General features: G+C 39.6%; 1 protein-coding gene across 2 annotated transcripts in view; it reads left to right on the top strand.

The window, feature by feature from the left end:
• The first annotated feature begins 5,258 nt into the window (after positions 1–5,258).
• acox3 (acyl-CoA oxidase 3, pristanoyl) overlaps positions 5,259–26,195 on the top strand; it is a 93,762-nt gene continuing 72,825 nt past the window's right edge. The window contains exons 1-5 of one of the 2 annotated variants that reach the window (XM_039751617.1): positions 5,259–5,399; positions 6,731–6,925; positions 7,999–8,232; positions 8,931–9,005; positions 12,121–12,210. In XM_039751617.1, the coding sequence (XP_039607551.1) occupies positions 6,767–6,925; positions 7,999–8,232; positions 8,931–9,005; positions 12,121–12,210 (558 nt within the window). In that variant the 5' untranslated portion in view covers positions 5,259–5,399; positions 6,731–6,766. Of the gene's footprint in view, positions 5,400–5,432; positions 5,604–6,730; positions 6,926–7,998; positions 8,233–8,930; positions 9,006–12,120; positions 12,211–26,195 lie in introns of those variants that run through there. The other variant, XM_039751618.1, reaches the window with a different exon arrangement.

The following is a 26,195-nucleotide window of genomic DNA, read 5'->3' as shown; positions in this document are numbered from 1 at the left end:
TTAACTTTTTGATTGATATAAGAATTGTATGTAGTTCTTGTAATTGATTTTTCTTTTAACAAACATGCTTCTGTTCATTATGATATTATTCTTTTAATCCTATTGTATTTTATTTCTGACCTGACAATATATAGCCACTTTTGTAGTAGTTCTTTATCCACCTACTTATTTAGTGGTTCTTTTATTATATCATTGTAGATAGGTCTAATCATTGTATTTACTATTTTTAATTGACAGGTATTTGTTCAATAGAATAAATGGAATCAAAAATATATGGATAGATGTATTCTTTATGCTACTTTCCTAGGTGATCCACTCTTCTGAATATACTGTATAGTTTACATTCTTAAAATCTGTAAAGGAAGTTGAATATATAATTTTACCTCATTGCTTTATATTTTTGAAAGTTTTTCATATCTACCAGAGGGCATTCTGTCACATACTGCATCTTTTTGTTTTATAATGAAAAGTTCTCACCTAACTATCTTGAAAAAGGAAACTGCCACAGGGTGCACAAGCAATTCTAGCGCTCCAGTCCCCAACAGCAATCTTGCCTCATTAATCACCTTGCAGAAAAAAACACAACATGAGGTGTAAACATATCAATACTGAAAAAAAATTTGAGTTATACAGAATTGTGTTATCAACAGAACTGAACAACTCTTTTGTAGTCACACTTGCTTCTATACTTTGTCATTAAGGGTGAAGAAAAGTTAACCAGAAGTGCAATTAAAGTATAGCTTTAGTAACATAATTGCCAGATAAGATGATGTGGCTATTTATTTATTATTAATTTATTATATATTGCATTTTTGTCAGCTGTGGAGTAAGCATTTCATCATACTATGAACATATGACTGAAATAATTTAGATGTACTGTAAATATAATCCCTCCCACTAAACCTTTGGATAAAAATATGAACAGCATACCATTATATACAGTCATATTAAAAAGTTTGGGAACCCCTCTTAATTCTTTGGATTTTTGTTTATCATTGGCTGAGCTTTCAAAGTAGCAACTTCCTTTTAATACATGACATACCTTATGGAAACAGTAGTATTTCAACAGTGACATTAAGTTTATTATATGCATCATAACAAATTAGATAGGTGCATACACTTGGGCACCCTGACAGAGATATTACATCAATACTTAGTTGAGCCTCCTTTTGCAAATATAACAGCATCTAGATGCCTCCTATAGCTTTTGATGAGTGTCTGGATTCTGGATGTAGGTATTTTTGACCATTCTTCCATACAAAATCTCTCCAGTTCAGTTAAATTTGATGGCTGCCAAGCATGGACAGCCTGATTCAAATCCCATAGATTTTCGATGATATTCAAGTCTGGGGACTGTGACAGCCATTCTAGAACATTGTACTTCTCCCTCTGCATGAATGCCTTTGTAGATTTCGAACTGTGTTTTGGGTCATTGTCTTGTTGGAATATCCAACCCCTGCGTTACTTCAACTTTGTGAGTGATGCTTGAACATTATACTGAAGAATTTGTTGATATTGGGTTGAATTCATCCGACCCTCGACTTTAACAAGGGCCCCAGTCCCTGAACTAGCCACACAGCCCCACAGCATGTTGGAACCTCCACCAAATTTGACAGTAGGTAGCAGGTGTTTTTCTTGGCATGCGGTGTTCTTCTTCCACCATGCAAAGCACTTTTTGTTATGACCAAATAACTCAATTTATGTGTCATCAGTCCAAAGCACTTTGTTCCAAAATGCATCTGGCTTGTCTAAATGAGCATTTGCATACAACAAGCGACTCTGTTTGTGGCGTGAATACAGAAAGAGCTTCTTTCTCATCACCCTGCCATACAGATATTCTTTGTACAAATTGTGTTGAATTGTAGAACAATGTACAGATACACCATCTGCAGCAAGATGTTCTTGCAGGTCTTTGGAGGTGATCTGTGGGTTGTCTGTAACCATTCTCACAATCCTGCGCATATGCTGCTCCTGTATTTTTCTTGGCCTGCCAGACCTGTGTTTAACAGCAACTGTGCCTGTGGCCTTCCATTTCCTGATTACATTCCTTACAGTTGAAACTGAAAGTTTAAACCTCTGAGATCGCTTTTTGTAGCCTTCCCCTAAACCATGATACTGAACAATCTTTGTTTTCAGATCTTTTGAGAGTTGCTTTGAGAATCCCATGCCGTCACTCTTCAGAGGAGAGTCAAAGGGAAGCACAACTTGCAATTGACCACCTAAAATACCTTTACTCATGATTAGACACACCTGTCTATGAAGTTCAAGGATTAAAGAGCTAATCCAACCAATTTAGTGTTGCAAGTAATCAGTATTGAGCAGTTACATGCATTCAAATCAGCAGAATTACAAGGGGACCCATATTTTTGCACAGCCAGTTTTTCACATGTGATTTAATTTCATGCAACTAAATACTGCTTCACTAAAAATCGTTGTTCAGAAAGCTCCCCAGTACTCAGATGTTCCTAGGAAATGAAAGACATACCACTGTTATCTTTTTTGTTGAAAGTAGAGTAAATTATTATGCAGGCTGAGAGGGGTTTCAAAACTTTTTCATATGACTTTAAGTGATTTTATTAGGATTAACTTGGATCTTTTTCATATTCATATTACTTTTGCAATAATAACAATGAATATGCATTCCCAAGGCCAACTCTAGAAGTTTTGCTGCCCTTGGCAAAGTTGTAAATGGTGCCCCACACATAATTACAACCTGTGCAATCATTTGACTTTTCTTGTGAAATTCCTTTTCTGTAGTAGTGAATGCAAACTACCAACCTGTAGTACAGATAGTAAAGGAGGACATTTAGGGCACAAAATAATAACTTGTCAGCACAGTCTAGGAAGAAGGGTATCTCTAAAGTATGCAGAATCTTCTTTGAGAGACAAATGTCCTAAACCTAAATCTAGTCTTAACCCTAAATATAAAAAATGATGCGTTGAAAGTAATAGTGAAAATAAAAATCATCTCATTTGAAAAAAAATGAAAAGACATTGCTACTTTTAAGACATAAACTGAAAAAAGCCAGTCTTTATTTTTTTTCTGTTTGCTGAGAATTCTTATGTAAATAGAGAATGCATACAGAAGAGATACACCTTTTTGTTTTCCAGTGATTTATAAAAAATAAATAAATTTTACCCTTAAAATGTTGTAAAGGGACTAGCCCTATAAACATAGCAATTGCTTTTAAGTCTGAGGTTGTACTATATAAATAGTACAGAAGTGCTAACTATTTAACAGAAATAAGCTAAATTAAATGCATTGCTGTGGATGATAAAATTAAATCAGACAATTGTACTATTTTGCTTGGTCTTCTTCTTGTTATTGCAGTGCCAAATGCACAGTTATTGTTTTCTCAGAAAAAATAAATCCCATTACATAAAACATTATTAATACTAAAAATTACATTAAATTAATCATGTAATCTCAAACCCCAACCCTAAATTAGATTAAGTGGGCTTGAGAATTATTTAATGTTTTTTTGTGTAACCATGCCTCCAATATGTCGTATTTCAGGTAAATAATTAGAAAATTTTTTCTTGATATTCTTGATTTTAATACGTTAGCTTTGCACCAATTAGTAACTTGTGTTGCCAGTGCTTTCATTGTATACAGTGCCTATAAAAAGCTTTCACCGTCCTGGAAGTTTTCACAATTTATTGATTTGTAGAATTGAATCACAATTGATTCCGTTTGTTTTTTTTTTTTTGTCACTGATCAACAGAAAAATACTCTCTAATGCCATGGTGAAAACGGATCTCTGCAAAGTGATCTAAATTAATTACAAATATAAAACACACAGTAATTGATCACATAAGTATCAATATGACACATTAATACACATTAATAAGTTACAATATTAGGTAAATGGAGATCACCTGTCATATAGTGAAGACAAAAGAACACTCTAAGCAACTCTGTGAGATTAAATTTGTGATTAAAAAGCACAAGTCAGGTGATGAATACAAGAAAATTTCAAAATCACTGAATATCCTTTGGAGTCCAGTTAAATCAATCACTAAGCATTGGAAAGATTATGACACTGCTATAAAATAGAGCAGACTGTCCACAAAAACTGAGTACTGTAATCATGCAATAAAACAAGTGAGGGTGTCCACCAAGGGAACTTTTGAAAACTGAGTAGTACTTAGAAGCTGCGGTGGCAGAGATTAGAGAGACTGTGCATGCAATTGTTGCCCGGGTGCTCCAGCTGTCACTGCTTTATTGGAGAGTGTCAAGGAGAAGAAACACAATTGACATCTGGGCTAGTTTGCCAGAATCCACATGGAAGACTTTGAAGTCAGCTGAAAGATGTTTCTCTGATCTGATGAGCTTTTGGTCATCAGACTAAATGCCGTTTAGCATAAGCCTGACACTGCACATTATCAAAAAGACATCATCTCTACCATGATGCATGGTGCTGGCAGCATCATACTTTGAAGCTGCTTCTGTAGAAACAGGCCCTGGAATGGCTGTGATGGTAGTGGTTGTGAATGGAGCAAAATACGGGGAAATTCTGAAGGAAAACCTTATAGTCTGCAAGAGACATGTACTGTACCTTGGAAGAAACTTTGTCTTCCAGCTAGGCAGTATAAAGCCCAATCTACACAAGAATGACCTAAAAACAACAATTGAAAAGTTGTGGCTGGACTTGAAAGTGTCTGTTCATCCTCAATAGTGAAAGAATGCAGTGCCCAAATGTCCAATACTGATAGAGAGAGACCAGCTCAAACAGAATTTAGGTTGTAATTGCTGCCAAAGGTGCATCTACTAAAAACCGACTTGATGGGGGTTAATACTCATGCAAACAATTACTTAGTATTTTATACTTGTAATTAATTTAGATCACTTTGCAGAGATTTTCACTTTGACATTAAAGAGTCTTTTTCTGTTCGTCAGTGTCAAAAACGCCAAATTAAATCATTGTGACTCAATGTTATATAGCAATAAAATGTGAAAACCTCCAAGGATTGAATACTATTTACTGACATTGTACACGTGAGCGTTTTGCTCACTTGTTGGAATAGAGATCTTTACAATATATTTTTAAAGTATCACTATAGTGATTAAACCAACTGTATTTTGTTTGTCCGATAGTATCTGGTAACATATAAAACGGCATTTTCTATCCATAACTAAAAAGGCCAGACCTACTTCAGTTTAAAATGTATCGCATACATATTTTCATCTTAGCGATCTTAGCTAATAAGTAATACAGGCTGTCAAACTCTGTCGCGTCCAAGTGACGTAACGACATGTCAATAGAAAGAGCTTTTTGCGACCTGGTGTTCTATGACTACAGATTTCGAGTCGTGGTCATTTTTTCGATGTCATGATTCATTTTTGATCTACAATAATTAAGAAGACATTTTTCGTGAATTTAACTGATCATCTGCTGGTGATGTATATTGTTAATTTTATGTTCGAGTCTACTGTATATGTGACTGTGTTCTGTACGTAATGCAGGGTTTGCCGAAGTTTACTGCACCTTTCATAAGCCTGACAGTGGATGTTGACATTGCTGAACTTTGTACTTGTAAAGTTCGCCTTTTCTGACTTTTTTTTTCAGTTTGAAAACTTCCTATTTTACATGCACGCAAAGGTATTTTAATACGAAAATCTTTTCATTTTTTTATTTTGCAAGGTAATTCACATTAAAAGCATTTTTGTAGCCTGTTTGTGGGAAGCTTTGGCAGACTTTGAAGCTGCATATCTTGATTAGATTCATCCTTTTCGAATACGTGTACTTTATTGTTATTAAATTATTATAGATTTCAGTTTCATCAGGTCATGCGTGGAGGTGATTACAATTAAGTTATCTGTAACAGTCACCTTTTTTAAATAAATGTGTGACTTTCAGCTACTGTCTCGGTTATTAGGGAATACCAGGAGCAGCAGGGTCCTCAGCCATGTGCATACTATAGTGAAACTTAAGAGATGTACATTTTGTACATTTATTATATGAATGAAGAAACGATCCGGGGCTTGTTCACGTTTTATATGAGTTTAGAATTTGTCTAATATAAACGATTTTTTTTTCTATTTGATGTTAAATATTTTAGTTTTTAAGGGAAATTGAATACCTATATAGTAGTACTGTATATGTATTACAGTGCCAACTTGTCAACCTGTCTGTTGCCTGTAGCATCATGCACTGCAACGTGACAAAGCAACTTCTCACTGTTTTGTTTAACCATTAAAATTCAAAAATATTTTTTTCTGCTTTCAAAAATTTAGTATGTGTTTTTGTGGCTGGCTTTTTCAGAGACCCCTCTTAACTGTAGGAGTTGTCGGGTTGTCCAATGCACCACTGATTCTTGATAGTTCCTGATAACATTTAACCGCTAACTTGGCTTAATTTGTCAGATTATTATTTTTTAAATAACAGTATTATATTGAGTATGTATTGATAAAACATTTTGCCCCAAGGGGATAAATATCTCTTTTACAGAAGATCAATAAATAAATATAGAACAGAATGACTAAAAGGAAAGTAAATGTCTGACTTGACTAAAGAAAAAAAGAGAATGGTCTAAAGGAGCCCCAGTAGAGTTTCTTGACCACTTCTACAAAATAATTTATTGGCTAAAAGAATTTACTGTTACTGTGTCAAAGAGAGAAATGTGCAGCATTATTCATAATGACAATCTTTTTAATTGTGTCATTCACTCTTATCTTTAGTACCATTAGTTAATGAGTAATCTATGTTTGTTTTTTTTCCAAAAACAGCTTACTTCAGAAACTTGACTTTATTTTTAAAACACTATGAGTGCTAAACATATAGAGTCAACTGCCACCCAAAGTACACTGAATCTTCTTCCTGATTTTCCTCCGGGACCACTTGATGCTTATCGAAGGAAGGCCTCATTTAATTGGAAAGAATTTATTGTATTTTGGGAAGGTGAAGATGTCCTTACTTTTAAGGTAATATTGTGTGTTTTTATAGATATGTAAATATTCTAATTATCAGCTGAATTGATGCCTTCTACAGCACCAGCTTTCTTACAGTATTACAAATGGTATTCGATAATAGTTTTACTATTGTATTTATTCCTGTTTTAGTTTAATCATGTGTCTGTATGTTACAGTATGTCTTAAATCATAAATGTATGTTTTGCTATGAATTGCAAGTGATATATAAAATATTTGGTGTTGTGTAAAAAGGCCAAATGTGATAAAACATGTTTTTTTAATGAACATTGAAATTAAATTGTGTTGGAGGGTATGAAAAACCCAGAGTTAGAAAAGCATTTTGGGATTAATATTTCAGCTGTTTTTTTCATGTCACAACTTAGTCTACCTGTTGTGCATAGCATTTTATAAAATTTTGAGTAGATAAAGTTATCAGCCAGGAATTTAAATGTGTTGGACCTGTCAAGCAGAGCTCATCTCTCTGATGTTTCATGACTTGGATACCATGACAGAATGGAAAAAAGAAAAAAACAGCTGAAATTGCTGCTGAATTTGCTGTGGCTGTTATCCCTTCATACAGTGCTGGCTCTGTCAGGTAGCATGTTATCACATAAAGGTGCAAGCATGACTTTGCTGGAATTGTCAGCACTCGGTCAGTAAATGTAGCATGGGCAGTGTTTTTCAGTTGTTCAAATTGACATCATCTGGCAAAAAGATTAGTGACTGCAAATATGACCCTACAGGTAGAAGTCTTGTAATATGACATCAGCACATCAGCTTAGCTTAAATATTGTACTTTGAAACAGGGTAACATTAAATAAAAATAACTAAGCTTCTCCAAAGCAAAGAGCCTTTTTTCTTTTATATATAATGAGATAAGATGTGTTTTTAAAATGTGTTCAAAGCGATATACATTACCGGCTGATTGTGATCTTCATTATGTTTGCCTAATGTTTACATCAGTCTCAGGTAACTAGAAGAAAATGTAATTTGACGAATATCAACCACCTTATTTAGTTGGTACTATTAAATATACAGTATGATGATACATCTGTGACTTTTATTTATCTGTTTATTTTTCACAGAAGAATGTATTATCAACTTTAGAAAAAGATCCACTGTTTGCACGTGTACCTGGTGAAGATATCTCTTTAGAAAAACAGCGTGAGCTCACTTTCCTTCGCAGCAAACAACTCTTCAGATATAGTTTCCTTACAAATGATGAAGCAATGCAAAATCCTTTTTTAACCACTGCACTTAGTGACTGCTTAGGCATGTATGATTGGTCTTTAGCAACCAAATATTTTCTTAACTTGCAGGTAAGTTATTATTTCCCTTCTCTATCAAATGTGTAAAATGTGTGCAAATTTGAGTGTTTTAATTAGCATAAATAACAGACACACCATTAGATTATCTAGTACTGAGGTGATAAACACATTTTTCTTTATGTATATACTGTTGTATGACTGCAATAGCATGTTTAACCACTGTATTACACAATACAATTATTGTTTTATTTTTAGCATACAGTTGGATCAAATAATCATTACCATATTGATTAATCATGATATAATGGTGCCATGAACACATTTGAATGCTGTTTTTTTTTTTTTTAGTAAGTGTTCAGAAGTGTCACTGGCAGTGTCTGTCTGTACACGGGGAACACTTTGTAAGCCCACTTGAAATTTGTGTGTCCTGAGCCAAACACACCAAACAGTGGTTTATGTAACATACTGTATAAAATAATTCAGGATCTGTGTGTGCACTTGCATGTAGAGGCGACAGTGGTGATGCACCTTGAGTATATACTAAAATCTTTGTTGACTAAATGTCAATTTTTGTTATATATAACACCACATTTTTTTTAAGGAAGTGTTGAATCATAAGTATTCTAACTTAATTTTCCTGCTTAATTAAATAGTTTTTTTTTTAATTTATGCACCAACTTTTTAGTTTTATAAGATTAGAATTTATGTGCAAAGTGTTTACAAAGTTTTACTGTAATACCTAATTACAGTTGTTTGCTGGGACCGTGAGAAGGTCTGGCACAAAGAGGCATGAACAATTTGCAGATGACGTAGAGAGCATGAAGGTAAGGCATAATAAATTAATGAATGTTTACACACTTATTGACTTTAAGCCTGGACTAGCCTTCCCAACTAAGGCGCTAATAGCCCAATGTTGTAAAATTGAGGGAGTTTCAAATGGATCAGTTGAAAAAACACTTAGTAAAGTTGCCCACTATTCGGGGGGGAGCACTGTCAGAAACCTTGACTAGAAACTCAAAGGGCCAAGATAGCAAATCTTCATAAAACGAAAAGGTTTATTTTCACAAAAGGCTCTGCAATACAACAAGTTCCGCAGAGCCCAAGGAATTGCCTGAAAAGGCAAGGTGATCCACAGTGAACAAAGTTCCAGTACAGAATCCAAATCGTCAAAAAACGGAGCACAGGTTTGAAAATGCACAGAAAAGCAAAACATGTGATAAAACACTGAAACATTTGCAATGAGCCAACAGAAACTATGGCAGTCCCTCCCTTAAATACTTTGGAGGGCAGTTCCTAATGGTGATTGGCAGGTAATGTGGGGAGCTGGTTTATGGAAATTTCACCCCCTTACATTTCACCCCAGCACATTTCGCCCCATCCATCCATTATCCGACCCACTATATCCTAACTACAGGGTCACAGGGATCTGCTGGACACAGGGGGCAAGGCAGGAAATAAAGCCTGGGCAGGGTGCCAGCCCACCACAGGGTACACACGCACACACACACACAGGGGACAATTTAGAATCGCCAGTGCACCTAACCTGCATGTCTTTGGACTGTGGGAGGAAACCGGAGTACCTGGAGGAAACCCACACAGACACGGGGAGAACATGCAAGCTCCACGCAGGGAGGACCTGGGAAGTGAACCCGGGTCTCCTAACTGCAAGGCAGCAGCGCTACCCACTGCGCCACCATGCCGCCCCTTCCCCCACCCCAGTAACTTCTAATACCCACACTCAGACGTTTTGAATGTTGAAAATTTCTAGACAAATAAAATGAATAATCGTTCTCAGTGTTCAAAACTGACTTTCCTAATTTAAACTTTTTTTAGCAAAATGATAAAAAAGTTAGCAATAGTGAATCACTTAAATGAAACACTCTGTAAACATATATGAATTTTTATTTCAATTAAATGAATCCATATGATTTTACAAAAATTAATTTCACATGACATTGCGAAAAAACAAATGTGAAATGCAATTATGTACTGAATTAATATCTTTGTAATTTTGATTTTAATAATATTTCCCTTTATAAAATTATTGATTAGAACTCAAAGTTGTATGTGATGCCTCTAAGGTAATCAATTACATTATGATTTAAAAAATTTTGGGCAATTCCTTTGATTCTAGCAGAAATTGCAGCATACTTCTTGTTTCTCTGATTGCCTGGATTACTGGTAATTAGTTGTGTAATTTCGAAATTGTGCAAACCTTGTTGTTTTTTTAAAGCATCAATGAATCTGTAAATCTTTTACCTCTAATTGACGAAATTCTTTCTGCCATAGTGAAATTTTATAAAGTTCATTTTAGGTGTAATCATGATGCAAAAATAATGCTTTCAGTGAGAAAGTAATACACGATGTGGTGAGTGGTGACGCAACAGTTTTGATATTGCACTGTCTGCGAGGTGTTGATGGTTCTTCAACACAGCCATGCACCACCGATAATCAGGCGGCGAAAACTGTAAAAGCATGTCTTGAAACTGCTGTAGTGCTGGCAAAAAAAGTGCGAAATCCAGTACAATTGTACAATACTATATCACATAACACGGATTAAATTTTAAGTGCAATACTCACCTTTAATGGAGGCAATCACGCATACTATTTTCAGTGGAAAATGTTGATGTGTGAGTTTTATAAGAACACTACCTGAGTGAACTTTTTTATTTTCAATGTTGGGTAAGGTTTATTAAATTTTTAATTGCAATTATAGATATGTATGTAAATACCGGGGCAAAAATATAGTGGTGGCGAAATGTGTGTGTGTGGGGACGTGCGGCGAACATAAATACAAATAAATGGCATCACAAACAAAAAACTGTGAACTCCATCCAGTGGGAAAGTGCAGGCTAAACCATGACACCCAAACAAATACACCGTGCAGAATCAAAAGAGGGCTAATCTGATTTTAAGGGAGCTCAGACTACAGATGCTTGCTCGACTAATTTCTTGTTTTGAAATGAATTGAGATTTACTATGTGGACGCTAGAGGTGCTGTTGCCCTGTTTAACCCACCAGACAGACGCCCAGGACACATGTTTAAAACACCAAGAATAATTTCTTTAATGATATTCTTCAGTTATAGTGCACAAAGCACCGCACACTCCACAATTCTTCCAATAATCAATAATTGTGAATTTCCCCTTGGGATTAATAAAGTATCTATCTATCTAATTAATAAACAAATAACAATACCCAAATCCTCCACTCCCAGCAGCTCCGTTCCTCTACCACCCAACTCCGGCTTGACCTGCTGGGTTGGAAGTACTCCTTCTCCGGGTCAAACGCCACATCATCCTTCCTGTTGGCGTAACAATAATAGTCCCCAGGCTCTTGGCGAGCTCCCCCTGGCGTCACCCACGGCACCCAACAGAGCTGAAAAAACGGACTCCATGTCCCATGCTGCCCTGCAGGAATCTAGGGAACCATTTCCTTCCAGGGGAGATGCCATCTAGCGTCCCGGGGGGTGTAGTGCCCTTAAAAGGCTATTCTTCCTCTTTCTTTCAGTTGAGGGACGTCCCAGCCAGACTGAAATGCCGGCCGTCCATCACAATTATTTGGTTAACTTTTAAACAGTATGTTGTCAGTGGTTTCTAGTGGAAACTAAAATGTACAGTATACAGGGCAACAACAATAAATACACAGGCCAATTTCTTAAAATATTTTAATCAAAAATTCACCACTGAGCTATATTTTTACAAATTAATTAATAAGACTAAAAGACTTCTTTCTGAATTTCAGGGTTAAAATTAATTACTATAAAAATTAAACTGTTAATTATACTAATGTGAATCCTTAAGTTGATTGGTTTAACAGTTTTATGGGTTCTTTAATATGTGTAGTTTTAACAAACATTCTCAAAATTTAATGGATTTAGTTAATATCAGGTCACATTGTAGTGTATTGCAGTTATTTTTTTCAATGATCTTTTTCCAGACATATGGCTGTTTTGCACTTACTGAAATAAGCCATGGAAGCAATACCAGAGGCATGAGAACAACTGCAAAATATGACCCCCACACTCAGGTTTGTGATTTCCTAATTTTTTGTAACTAAATATTTTTCTTTTTATAATTATAGCATTTCTTGTTTTGTTGAGTTAGGGGATGGGGTGATAGTTTGAGATATAGATATTCAAAAGGATATAATGACAAGAGTTTGAAAGTGTTTACCATACACTGTAGTCATTTAGTCAAAGATCAGAATTTATTTTTCTTTAGAATTGAAAGTAGTGAAGTTTGGTTTTATTCCCAGACGTTTTATGAATTATGACAATTATGAAAAACCCCAAAAAACAATTTAGGTCCCTACTTAATAATGAAAATATATAAAAATCTTGATATTATTAATATGATGAGTATTTTTATTTGCACATTTTCTTAAATGTTAAACATGTTATTATACTTTTACATTAGTAATCATTGGTTACAATGTTACTGTTTTACTCCACTGAGCTTTTCAAAGCAAGAATGCAATGCCGATATGGCCACTGTCAAGTTTTTCTCAATGTTCTACTCGTATCTGTATATTGTTTTTGTCGTTTCACTTAATGTTTGAGATGTGAACTGTAGCGTAAGGTGGAAGTTAGATATCACGTCTGTGTACCACTTGGCAAAACTAAAATCAGGAGCTGCTGTTACACTGAATGGATGTCTGATTCGGTCATCGTAAACACCATTTACTGGGAAATACACTGGGACTAGAAATTGATTAAGATTCCACAGGCCTCTTAATCATACTATGTTACTATATGTTGCAACATTTGGAAATGGAGTATCATATATGTATAAAAAAGGTGATCGGGCAGATCTAAGCAACTATAGGCCAGTAAGCTTAACATGCATCATGGGAAAATTATTAGAAGGAATTATTAAGGATAAGATTGAGCAGCACATGGCAAGTACAGGAGTTTTTCTGAGCAGTCAGTATAGGTTCAGAAGAGGAAGGTCATGTTTTACTAACATGCTGGAATTCTATGAGAAAGCAACAAAAGGGTATGATCAAAGTGGAGCTTATAATATTATTTATCTGGACTTATCTGGAAAGCATTTGATAAGGTGCCACATGAAAGGTTGGGCATCAAACTAAAAGAAGTGGGAGTTCAGGATGATGCTTTTAGATGGGTGCAGAATTGGCTCAGGAAGCAGAGGGTGATGGTATGAAGAAACTTATCAAAACTGGCTGATGTTATGAGTGGTGTTCCACAGGGATCATTGCTAGGGCCACTGCTATTTTTAACATACTGTATATAAATGATTTGGATAGGAATATAAGTAACAAGATTGTTAATTTCGCAGATGATACCAAGACAGGTGGACTGGCAGATAATCTAGAATCCATTAAATCATTACAGAGGGACTTGGACAGCATACAGGCTTGTGGCAGATGAAGTTTAATGTCAATAGATTAAAGTATTACATGTAGAAAGTAAAAATGTTAGGTTTGAATACACAATGGGACACCTTATAAGAAGAATTTAGGTGTTGTAGTGGACTCTGTACTATCAACTTCCAGACAGTGTTCAGAAGCCATTAAGAAGGCAGAATATGTTATATAGCACGGCATGTAGAGTAGAAGTCCAAGGAGTTTATGCTCAAGCTTTATAATACACTGGTGAGGCCTCATCTAGAGTATTGTGAGTTGTTTTGGTCTGCAGGACGTAGCAGAGACAGAAAAGGTCTATGGGACCTGGGTATGACGTTAAACTGAATCCGGCCCCGCAAGCGGTCCTCCAACTTGCAGAGAAATCATGGGGGTTGGTGGCAGGATTGGCACTCCAGCCACTGTAAAAAAACTTCACAGCTGTGAGACTACAGAAAGGACTCCTTTTTGCTCTCCGTGGGAGTAGCTCTGCTGCTGCCACCCGTAGGAAGGCTGCTCGCATCATGAAGGGGATGGTCGGAAAGCCCTCTGGAGTCTCATCCCTGGAAGAGTTGAAACCATCGGAGAACCAATGGGGTCATGTCTGTTGGGGATCAGAACTGGTGTGGTGCTGAGGCGTTGCCCACTGCACGGCAGCACTCGGGTCCCAATTTGAGGCGGCCCATCTGGGTAAATGCATGGAACATCTTATCTGTCCGGCATGATGATCATCTTCCTCTGCTGTTGGAGGAGCTGCTTAAACGCATTTCAGTGACGCACTCTCTGAGGTGTGCAGACCTGGGACTGGCCATATCTATGTAGGTGGATACAGTAATCCCTCCTTGATAGCGGGGGTTGTGTTCCAGACCCCCCCCCACGATAGGTGAAAATCCGTGAAGTAGAAACCATATGTTTATATGGTTATTTTTATATATTTTAAGCCCTTATAAACTCTCCCACACTGTTTATAAATATTCCCTGCAGTTATACAGCATAATCCCTTTGTATTCTCTTAGATATTAGGTAAGATTCATTGAAATTATGTATGTAAACACACTGTTTATATACAGTAAGGCCTTGTTCACACGGGCGTTAAGTTTTTGGATAAACGAACTTGCTCTGAACGTCCGAGACGTTTATGTTGCATTTTGTGGTGGCGATCGATTGACTTCTACACCGGCGTTCATTTGTCTCTGTCTAACGCCAGCCTGCAGCCCAAATTGTAGTTTGTGTGTTAACCTGTGGAGGCAGTGTCGGGAACTGGATATGAAAGCCCTTGTCGTTTTATTTGAGGTGCCTCCTTTCAATATGGACCATTTTGCTATGTTAGATATTAATCTTCTTGTTTTAAAAATACTCGTAATACGGCGACGTAGGGAGAGAAAAAACCCCGCCGCTACTGGGTTCATCCTCTGACTGCACAACTTCCGGTTAAAGGAAGTTTTTTTGTGCTTTATGAAGAAATGCGAAAATTTCCGCGCAAGTTTTTTAATTACTGTCGGATGTCGGTTTCCACTTTTGATTGTCTGCTGCAGCTGGTGCAATGCCACATTGCACGCCGATCAACCAATATGCGACTTGGTGTTAGCCCCGAAGAGAGACTACTTGTCACTTTGAGGTAAGGAAACAGTAGTCGAGTGTGCGCTTACACCGGTGTTATGCACAGAAATGCCACCCCCGCCATGGATTGCCCCCCCCCCTACATAATCGTTATCAAATATTATATTAGAACATGTATAGCATGTAGGATCATGGGTCCTCCGAAGCAGTCCTCCGAAGCGTAAAATAAACGCGCAGAAAACGAACTAGAAGCGGTTTCCTTGCGTTCGTTGGGTTTTGAATGGCAAGAAAAAGCTGCATGCAATGTTTTTTTGATGCCGTATAAACGCGCTGCCGGACAAACGCACATCACCAAAGCCCGTGTCAACACTCTCATTGACTCCTACGTAGAAAACACTGGCGCTTGATCCGCTCACCAACGCTCTGAACGCAAAAACGCTCGATTTTAACGCCCGTGTGAACAAGGCCTAAAACCTAAATATTATTTTAAAGATATCGAGTGTCTCCGATATCACATATGTTACAGCCATTACGATAGACAGGCCACCAGCAATAAATACGTACAATGCAAGAAAAATTGTATACAGTGATCCCTCGCTATATCACGCTTCGACTTTCGCGTCTTCACTCTATCGCGTTTGTTTTCTCATACACGCTTACGTCACTACGCATGCGCTTTCTGAGAACTTTTATCTAAGCCCTACGATGGCTCCTAAACGTGCTGCTTTTTCTTAGCCTTCTGACAATAAAACTAAGCGCCGGAAGAAAAAGCTTACTATCTAGGAGAAGGTGAAACTCTTGGATATGATTAAAGATGGCAATACCCTACAAGAGCCTCCTCACGCATATGAAAAGACAGCGCCAGCAACTGCCTATGAAGATGTTCTTCAGCCGCGCACCCAGACACCCACTGCCTGCTCCTAGTACTTCTTCACTGAAGACAACAACACACCTGCTGAAGATACTGCACCACCCTCTGAAGACTCTCCTACTGAGGTCGTGCCTTCATAGGTTAGTGGTTGTGTGCAATTAAATGTACAGTACAATAATCTACTATATAAAAGCGTTTGGGATTGTCCTTCCGTCCTGTGAGTGCAAAGCATAGCGGTATTCCGCTTATTACAGACTTACTACTTGCGGCTTGAGGTACGAAGCAACGCGATGTGAGCAGAGTTCTGGTGCTCTCATCGTTCCCTTGCTTTTGTCTTGCGATGCGCTGGAAAAATAGACAAAATTATGTCTCTGGAAATAATGAATGTTGATGGAGTACAAATGCCTCACCGCGTAGTAAATAACAGGGGAGATGGTGCTTGCTTATTCTCATCTATAGCTTATTTAGTGTATGAAACTCCGTCTTTAGCAGTACAGATTCGAGCTGACATTGTACGACTTTGGACAGGCACTTGAGGGGATAAAAAAAACTTAGGTTTTCGGGAGATGTTATGAATGGGCACTTTGATGTTCTCATTCCCTACACTTACATGCCTGATGTACACATGGAGCGCACAAAAATTGAGGATAAAAGTCGGTCGCCTTAAAAGGCGAGTGCGCCTAGTAATATGATATTTGTAACGTCTAATATGTCTTATTTTCTCTTATTTTGTCTAATATATTGGGTAATACGAGTGTAATGGTAACTAAAGGGTGTTATTTCATGTCCAGAGGGCTCTAATAATGTTAAAAAACGTATTTAGAAGGTCGTAAACAGGTTTTCTATACTCATTTCCGGCGCCGCATCCGAGTGGCAGCCTTTCCAGCAGCTCCGTATATGACTTTATCTTTTTACCTTTTTATCTCTATTTTTCTCTATTTCACTGATCACTTCTACCACTTTCTTTTATGTGGAATTGCTCCCTGGACACTTTTTACTATTTTACTATTTGACATGGATTTTTACGCTCCGAGAATCGCCTATTCAAGTAGTCAGCTTAAAGCACTGAGAACAAATGCTTATGCCGGTGTGGTTCCTTATTTACCTGACGAGGTAAGAAGACGATATCGGGGCAGCCGAGCCGGCGCAAAGATAAAAGATAAGATTAAATCGAGACAACTTGAGAGAAAATGGTGTTATAAACCATCGGTGCCTTTTGTGATCCTGGGAAATGTAAACTCAATACCAAATATTGCCCAGAGGGGACTGGGCGGTCTCTTGGTCTGGAACCCCTACAGATTTTTTTTTTTCTCCAGCCTTTGGAGTTTTTTTTTGTTTTTTCTGTCCACCCTGGCCATCGGACCTTACTCTTATTCTATGTAATTAATGTTGACTTATGTTTATTTTTTATTGTGTCTTCTATTTTTCTATTCATTTTGTAAAGCACTTTGAGCTACATTTTTTTGTATGAATATGTGCTATATAAATAAATGTTGATTGATTGATTGAAATATGATCGACGAACTGGCTGTGCTGGTGAAAAATGTCAGAACCTACAGAGAATGCAGCTTGCTGTGTTTTAGTGAAACGTGGCTAACGTCTATCATCCCAGATGCTAACGTGGAGCTACCTGGGTTTAGCACAGTTAGAGCGGACAGAGACGCAAGTACCTGCAGAAAGAAGAAAGGAGGAGGACTCGCTCTCTATGTCAATACAAAGTGGTGCAACTCAGGACATGTAAACGTTAAAATCTCCACTTGCTGCAGGGACATTGAACTGTTGGCCGTAAGTCTGCGCCCTATTACTTGCCCAGAGAGTTTGGACACGTGATTGCTGTTATTGTTTACATCCCCCCTCAAGCGAACGCGGAGATGGTGAGTGACATCATCCATTCCGTAGTTGCTAAGTTACAAACGCAGCACCCTGAGGCACTTGTGCTAATCGCTGGAGACTTTAACCATGTAACGCTGGACAAAACATTACCTGCCTTCTCCCAGTATGTGGATTGTAACACTCGGGGAAACAGGACTATCGACCTACTGTATGCAAGCGTTAAAGGCGATACAGCGCCACCCGCTGCCTGCGCTTGGGAAAGCAGATCATAACCTGGTTCTGCTTCAGCCTGAATACAAACCAAGAGTGAGGGCGCTACCTACAACCACATGCTCATTCAGGAAGTGGTCCCCTGAGGCAGAGCAGGCTCTGAGAGACTGCTTTGGAACTACAGACTGGGATATATTGCTTGGGTCACATAGTGAGAACATTGAAGAGGCTGTTGAATGCACAACTGATTACATCAACTTCTGTATGGACATTGTAGTTCCAGTAAGAACAGTATGCTGCTATGCTAACAACAAGCCATGGGTTACAAGTGACATCAAGGGCCTTTTGAACCAGAAGAAAAGGGCTTTTAAAGGTGGTGATAAGCATGAGCTCAAGTGCGTGCAGAAGGAACTCGAGTCCAGCTCAGGGCGAAAGAGCAGTACAGAAGAAAGCTGGAGCAGAAGTTGCAGAACAACAGCATGAAGGAAGTGTGGGATGGGATGAAGATTATCACTGGCTGCAGCTCAAGCGGGTGCCACCATCGAGACAGGCGTGGAGAGAGCAAACCAAATGAACAACTTCTTTAATAGGTTTGATCACAGTAACCCACTCTCACCTCGGAGTACTGCATCCTCCAACCATCCTTCTGCTGATACCAGCATAGGTGAGACATCCCCACCCACAATTACAGCAGCCCAGGTGAGCAGAGAGCTGAAAAGACTTTGTGCCAGCAAAGCAGCGGTCCAGATGGTGTATCGCCACGATTGCTGAAGGCCTGTGCGTTGGAACTGGGGAGTCCTCTACAGCGCATCTTCAACCTGAGCCTGGAACAGGGAGAGTCCCAAGGCTTTGGAAAACATCTTGTATCACTCCTGTCCCAAAGGTATCACGTCCTAGTGAGCTGAATGACTTCCGGCCTGTTGCTCTGACGTCACATCTGATGAAGACCATGGAGCGGCTGCTGCTTCACCACCTGAGGCCACAGGTCCGCCAGCCCTCCACCCTCTGCAGTTCACATACCAGGAGAAGGTGGGAGCGGAGGATGCCATCATCTATATGCTTCACGATCCCTCTCCCACCTGGACAGAGGCAGTGGTGCTGTAAGAATTATGTTTTGGACTTCTCTAGGCCTTCAACACCATCCAACCTCTGCTCCTTAGAGACAAGCTGACTGAGATGGGAGTAGACTCACACCTGGTGGCATGGATTGTGGACTATCTTACAGACAGACCTCAATATGTGTGTCTTGGGAACTGCAGGTCTGACATTGTGTGCAGCAATACAGGGCGCCGCAGGGGACTGTACTTTCTCCGGTCCTGTTCAATCTATATACATCAGACTTCCAATATGACTCGAGTCCTGCCACGTGCAAAAGTTCGCTGATGACACTGCTATTGTGGGCTGCATCGAGTGGGCAGGAGGACGAGTACAGAAAGTTAATCAAAGACTTTGTTAAATGGTGCGACTCAAACCACTTACACCTTAACACCAGCAAGACCAAGGAGCTGGTGGTGGATTTTAGGAGGCCCAGGCACCTCATGGACCCTGTGATCATCAGAGGTGACTGTGTGCAGAGGTGCAGACCTTAAATATCTGGGAGTGCAGCTGGATGACAAATTGGACTGGACTGCCAATACTGATGCTCTATGTAAGAAAGGTCAGAGCAGACTATACTTTCTGAGAAGGTTGGCATCCTTCAACATCTGCAGTAAGATGCTGCAGATGTTCTACCAGACGGTTGTGGCGAGTGCCCTCTTCTACGCGGTGGTGTGCTGGGGTGGCAGCATAAAGATGAAAGACGCCTCACGCCTGGACAAACTTGTTAAGAAGGCAGGCTCTATTGTAGGATTAAAGTTGGACAGTTTAACATCTGTGGCAGAGCGACGGGCATTAAGCAAACTCCTGTCAATCATGAATAATCCACTGCATCCACTTAACAGTGTCATCTCCAGGCAGAGGAGTAGCTTCAGTGACAGACTTTTGTCACTGTCCTGCTCCACTGACAGACTGAGGAGATCGTTCCTCCCCCACACTATGCGACTCTTCAATTCCACCCGGGGGAGTAAATGCTAACATTAATTTTATTTTAATTTTTTCATTTTTATTACTGTTTAATTTAATATTGTTTCTTTGTATCAGTATACTGCTGCTGGACTATGTGAATTTCCCCTTGGGATTAATAAAGTATCTATCTATCTATCTATCTATCTATCTATCTATCTATCTATCTATCTATCTATCTATCTATCTATCTATCTATCTATCTATCTATCTATCTATCTATCTATCTATCTATCTATCTATCTATCTATCTATCTATCTATCTATCTATCTATCTATCTATCTATCTATCTATCTATCTATCTATCTATCTATCGCGGATTGGCTTCTTCCAATGGTGTCCGATGTCAATCCTTACAGCACTGCCTGACTGCCTTGTCTGTTGTCCCGGTGCATGCTTCGACTGCACTAAGTGATGTCTCGGGGAGGGAGACTTTTTCAAGAGATGACACTCCTCTGGTCATGGCTGACTTCAGTGCAACCACTGGCACTGACAGGGCTGGCTATGAGGATTGTCTTGGTCCATGGTGAAAGTGGCTCCATGTTCCTTGACTTTGCAAAAGGTTAGGGGGCTGTGAATCACTGGATCCTGGTTCCAGCGCCCTGATCCGCATCGTTGGACTGGGTTACTCCAATACTGTTGGTGTGGTGAAGGAGATCGATCACATCCTTGTGGGTAGACACTGGAGGCTCTTGCAAAACTACACAGTCTACAAAGTGCCCAGTTTGTGAATTCTGACCATAGACTTGTTGCTGCTATTCTGAAGATCCAGCTTAGGTCCAGTAGATTACCACCTACTAGGAAAATGAGGCTGGACTTGACCAGACTCCAAGACCAGGCTGTTTCTAATGAGTTTGCACACAGTTTGCGTGAGGAACTTGTGGATTTGGGTGCGACAGCTGAACCTAATGTAATGTTGGAGATGTTCCATGACAAGACCCTGAAGGTTGCTGAGGGTTGTGTTGGTGTTACCGGTGTTCCCAGAAGGAGGTGTTTCATCTTGCAGGGAACCCTGGATATCTGCGAGAGGAGTCACAGCGCACAGTTCAGTGGCAACTCTGGTCTCAACAGGGAACTGAAAAGGACGGCTGCAAGGGATCCGAGGGCAGATAAAGAAACATTTGTTAGAGGAATCTGTGAGCAAATGACACACCATCTGTGGTCTAGCAACCCACATCCTGCTTACAGAGGAATCGAAGCATTACGCACATCTGAATTTGTTCCTCGGAAGAGTCAAAGTCAGGGTGTCTGATGGAACGGTCCTTACAGATGACAGTGCAGTTGTGACCTGCTGGGCTGGCTACTTTGAGCAGCTATTTAAAGCAGATCCTCCAGTTAGGACGTTGTTAGGGAATCCATTCCCGGATGGGTTTATCCATTCCCAGGAATTCGGGAATCCTGCATGTCATTCCCGGGAATCACATGTGAACGGTTTTAGAACGACTGACACTTATTTTTAATATAACTACTCCAATATGTTGACACCATTAAAAGACTAACCTTATCTACAAGCAGTTCATGCTGTCATATAAGTACATGTATCTAGATCAGGGATGCCCACACTTTTTTGCCTTGTGAGCTACTTTTAAAATGACCAGGTTGAAATGATCTACCCACATTAAAAATGCTATATATACTATGCTATATAGTTTTACTGTCAAATAAGGCAAAGAGTACAAGACATGTGTTTCGCCCTAATTCTGGGCTCATCAGGCATACACACTTACTGCACCCCCTCTCGGGGATCGAACCTTAGACGTCAGCGTCAGAGGCGAAGCCACGGCGTGTGGTTCATTTATTTGACAACATGTAGAGCGGGGTAATTTACATTCATGGCATTCGTAGTCTGAATCACAATCTGATTGTATGGGTGCATGCGGGATAACCAGTGTGTTAGAAGAAAAGAGATCTCAGACTCGTCACCCTGTATGTCAAAGAAAAGAGATCTCAGACTAGTCACCCTGTATGTCAATCAAGTGGCAAATGCCATAGGGAGGATATATGATAGACTAACATTTTAAAAAAAAAAAATTTTTTGAATGCAACACGATCTACCTGCACTACCTTTCTTATCTACCGACCGATCGTGATCGACATATTGGGCACCCCTGATCTAGTTAGTTGCGGTAATAAGAGCGTTGAAAGCACAATGTGTCCAGCGTGCGGTCGTCCGGCTGAGAGCACACCTTCGTGCAGAGTACGCCAGCCACTGAGAAAGCACGCTCTGCCTTCACTGAAGTAGGCGGCACAGTCATCAGATTCTGATAAACTTGTTCTAAACAATGCCCGCGCTTACCATTGCTCTGAAACACCACCATTTCAGCTTTTACTGATGCATCCAGTTTCTTGTCATCATTCTGTGATGGCAAGTTTCTTGGCACAGATAATGCAAATGCAACAGACTGGCGCATTGCAATTTCAAGTTGCTGTTCAAAGCTGTTGTCTGACAGACGTCAAAGAAGTCTGCCCCGTCCCAGCATTTGTTAGCTGCAGATGGCAGACTCCTCCCAGTCCACTGTACTCAGTCTATTGTTGACTGAATTAATCGGCAAACCACACCGTGGGCCAAAAAACCGTGCCACTTAATTATTTTCAACTATAACTCTGTTATTTCTTGATCGATGTTTACACTTTTACATGCTATATATGCGAGCTTAGCCGTTCCCGGTTTCCCGGGAATTACAGCAGTTTCATTTCCGGTAATGCGGAACCTAGACGTTGGATATTTTTGGGTCCATGGTTCTTGAGGCTGATCCTCCAATTAGCTGTGAAACACCCAATCTCACTGAGATTGTATAGTTGGTGAACCAGCTGAGGGGACACATGGCTGCAGGGATCTGTGGTATCTGGGGTGAACTTCTTTAGGCTGGTGGTAAGTAAGACTGTTCTCCTGGCATTGCAAGCAATCTTTGCTTCCATTTGGGAAACTGGCATCATCCCAACTGACTGGAAAATGGGACTTGTCGTCCCTATCTGGAAAGGGATGGGTGATCGCCTGGATTGTGGCAACTACAATGGGATAACACTGCTCTTGGTGCTGGGTAAGGTCCTTGCTAGGGTTGTCCTCAAGAGGATAAGTGATCACTTGCTCACCTACCAGCGACAGGAACAGTCTGGTTTTATACCTAAGAAGTATACCATCGACTGCATCCTGGCACTGAGGGTTCTCATGGAGCGCAAACACGAATATCGGCAGTTTCTTTGCAGCCTTTGTTGATTTTCGTTAAGCGTTTGGCTCAGTTGATCAATCTGCCCTGTGGGACATCCTGAGGGTTTCTGCGGGATCCCCTCAAGTTTGCTGGATATCATGAATGGTCTGTACACTGGTACTGTGAGTGCTGTGCAGAGTGGAGGCAGAACCTCTGTGTTTTTCCATTTTGATTCTGGGGTTCATCAGGGGTGTGTATTTGCTCCTACTCTGTTCAATGCTTGTATGGACTGGGTGTTGAGCAAGATCGTGGGGTCCAGTGACTGTGGGGCATCTGTTTGTGAAGAAAAATTCACTGATCTTGACTTTGCTGATGTTTCTGTGATCTTCGCGATGTCAATGGAGGCTGTGATCGGGGCTCTCAAGAGACTGAGCGAGGAGTCTGAGTATCTGGGCTTGCAAGTGTCCTAAGTAAAAACTAAGATCCAGGCCTTTAATGACCTCTTAGACACAGCCATCAGCAGTTGATCTGTCTGCAAAGAGAGTGTTGACCTTTTCGAGAGGCTTACGTACCTTGGCAGTGACATTCATGTCTCTGGTGACTCTTCCTATGAAGTCAGTAGATGGATTGGGAGAGCATGGGGGATAATGAGGCTGCTAGAAAGTGGTGTGTGGCGTTCCCGATATCTATGCAAAGGGACCAAGGTCCAAGTCTTGGAGCTTCCTGTCTTGCCATAAGGATGACTCATTTGGTACTCTGTCACTCCGTAAAATTCTTGCGTACCGTTGGTTTGACTTTGTGTCAAATGAGCGGTTGCTCATGGAGTCCCAAATGCTGCACATTACCTGCACTGTGAATGAGTGTCAGTTACAGCACTACAGCCATATGGCGCGATTCCCTGAGGGTGATCCAGCTCGTTGGATCCTCATTGTTGGGGACCCAAGTGGCTGGAGCATGCCAAGGGGTCGCCCATGTAACACCTGGCTGTGGCAGATAGAAGATAATTTCCGGAGGGTGGAACTGGAGCAAAAGTAGCTAGTAGCCACTACGTAGGAAAACTAAGCTCTGGGGGAGGAGTGGAGGTGGAAAAACTGGCGGCAAAAGGAATGTTGCATGGGCTGGTGCTGCACTGTGTTGCAAAAAAATAAATATATGTATATGTGTGTATATACAGTATATGTTTATATATATGTGTGTGTGTGTGTGTATATATGTATTTCTGTCTGCCTATTTGTTTGAGCATTACGCTAAAAGTACTGCACTTATTCTACAGATCTTAGCAGTTATTTCAAGTTTAGTCCAACTTAGAATATTGGCTATTAAAATTTTAAAAATAGATATCTAGAGGGGAAAAAAGCCAACTGAGGCAACCTAATTAAAATTTTCCATTTTTGCTACACATTTGTGCCTTTTACCTCTAGGATACAACATGCTATTGAAATGATTTTTATTGAAAACTAGCAAAATACCCGCGCTTCGCAGCGGAGAAGTAGTGTGTTAAAGAAGTTATAAAAAAGAAAAGGAAGCATTTTAAAAATAACGTAACATGATTGTCAATGTAATTGTTTTGTCACTGTTATGAGTGTTGCTGTCATCAAGGATTTGATTATCATTATTTCTTTCAGTCAGGTTCGTATTTGGAGGGTGTGTTGTGTTCAAGTTATATTCCGTGTTTGTCAGCCATTGTAAGGGTAACAGGTTTCATTCATCGAAGTGTTCACTAACCAAATCGGTACTCATAAATCTAAGATGTTTAACAGGCATTCCCGGTATTAAGTTGTGGATTTGCCTGCGAATATTTAGCGGCAGCGTGTCTATGAACATAATTTAAACTTAAAACTAATTAAAACACCTAGCTTTCCTATTGATATGTGTACAAAGGCTTGTTCAGCGTCAGAGGGTTTCCGCAGTAGCTGCACTTATGAATATGCTAAGCACAGTCCTTCACCCGCAAATATTTAGCGGCAGCGTGTCTCCCTGACCATCTCATCTTCCTTTGCATAAGCACAGTCCTTCACCCGCGAATATTTACCTTATATGGGCAGGCACTCAATTACGTGGGAGGCGTGATGATGCGGGACATAACTGCCTCACACGGCGACCGAGCTGCAGGCTATGGCCGTATACATGGACGAAAGTAGGTTCCAGTTATGACCGTTGCACGTAGAATTTCGAAATGAAACCTGCCTAACTTTTGTAAGTAAGCTGTAAGGAATGAGCTTGCCAAATTTCAGCCTTCCACCTACCAAGTTGGAGAATTAGTGATGAGTCAGTGTGGGCTTTGCCTTTTATTAGTATAGATAATTTGAAATGACTGCATAACAAAACAGTGCCAATTTTAGGTGTTTAAGTTGAATACAAAAATTATTTAGAACTTATAAAGCATGTTGAAAAAGAATTACATATTTTGTGCCACTTATTAAATGTTTAATGATTAATTGTATGAAAAATACATTCCTTTTATTCTGAATGCTCATTTTATGAGGAACAAAAAAGGTCCTATTGAATTTTTGTCTACGGCAAATAAAAAGTGAGAATTACCCATTTGTGATTATAACTATGCCTGAGCTCCTCCAGGAGCTCCACTCATTAAGGAGAAGAGCTTATGTACTGCTCATCCCTCATCATTTTAACAAAAAGCACCAGAATTGCTTTTGCAGTTCCTGTAGTTTTCAATTTGGCCACATGATGTCATCATTGTTAATTACTATGCATTGTGATGAGGTACAAAATAAATCTAATACTGTGAAAATGGTTGGCAAATAAGAAATCAACCTTGTCTATCTAGCAAAACTTTGCTTTCAAAACAGATGAGCATGGTGGATCAAACAAATTTACTGAAGTTATTAGTTTAGTAAGTAGGCAGGTCTTTATTGCAAAATATTCACAACAAACTCAAATTGTCATTTGTACATAAAGCATCCCATGGTCTAAATAGCAAATCCCACCTGCAGTTACCCATTGG

This window comes from Polypterus senegalus, chromosome 4 (assembly GCF_016835505.1).
Source record: "Polypterus senegalus isolate Bchr_013 chromosome 4, ASM1683550v1, whole genome shotgun sequence".
Taxonomy (NCBI): Eukaryota; Metazoa; Chordata; class Cladistia; order Polypteriformes; family Polypteridae; genus Polypterus; species Polypterus senegalus.
The sequence above is the reverse complement of the archived record's forward strand: the minus strand, read 5'-3'. Positions and strand labels throughout refer to the sequence as shown.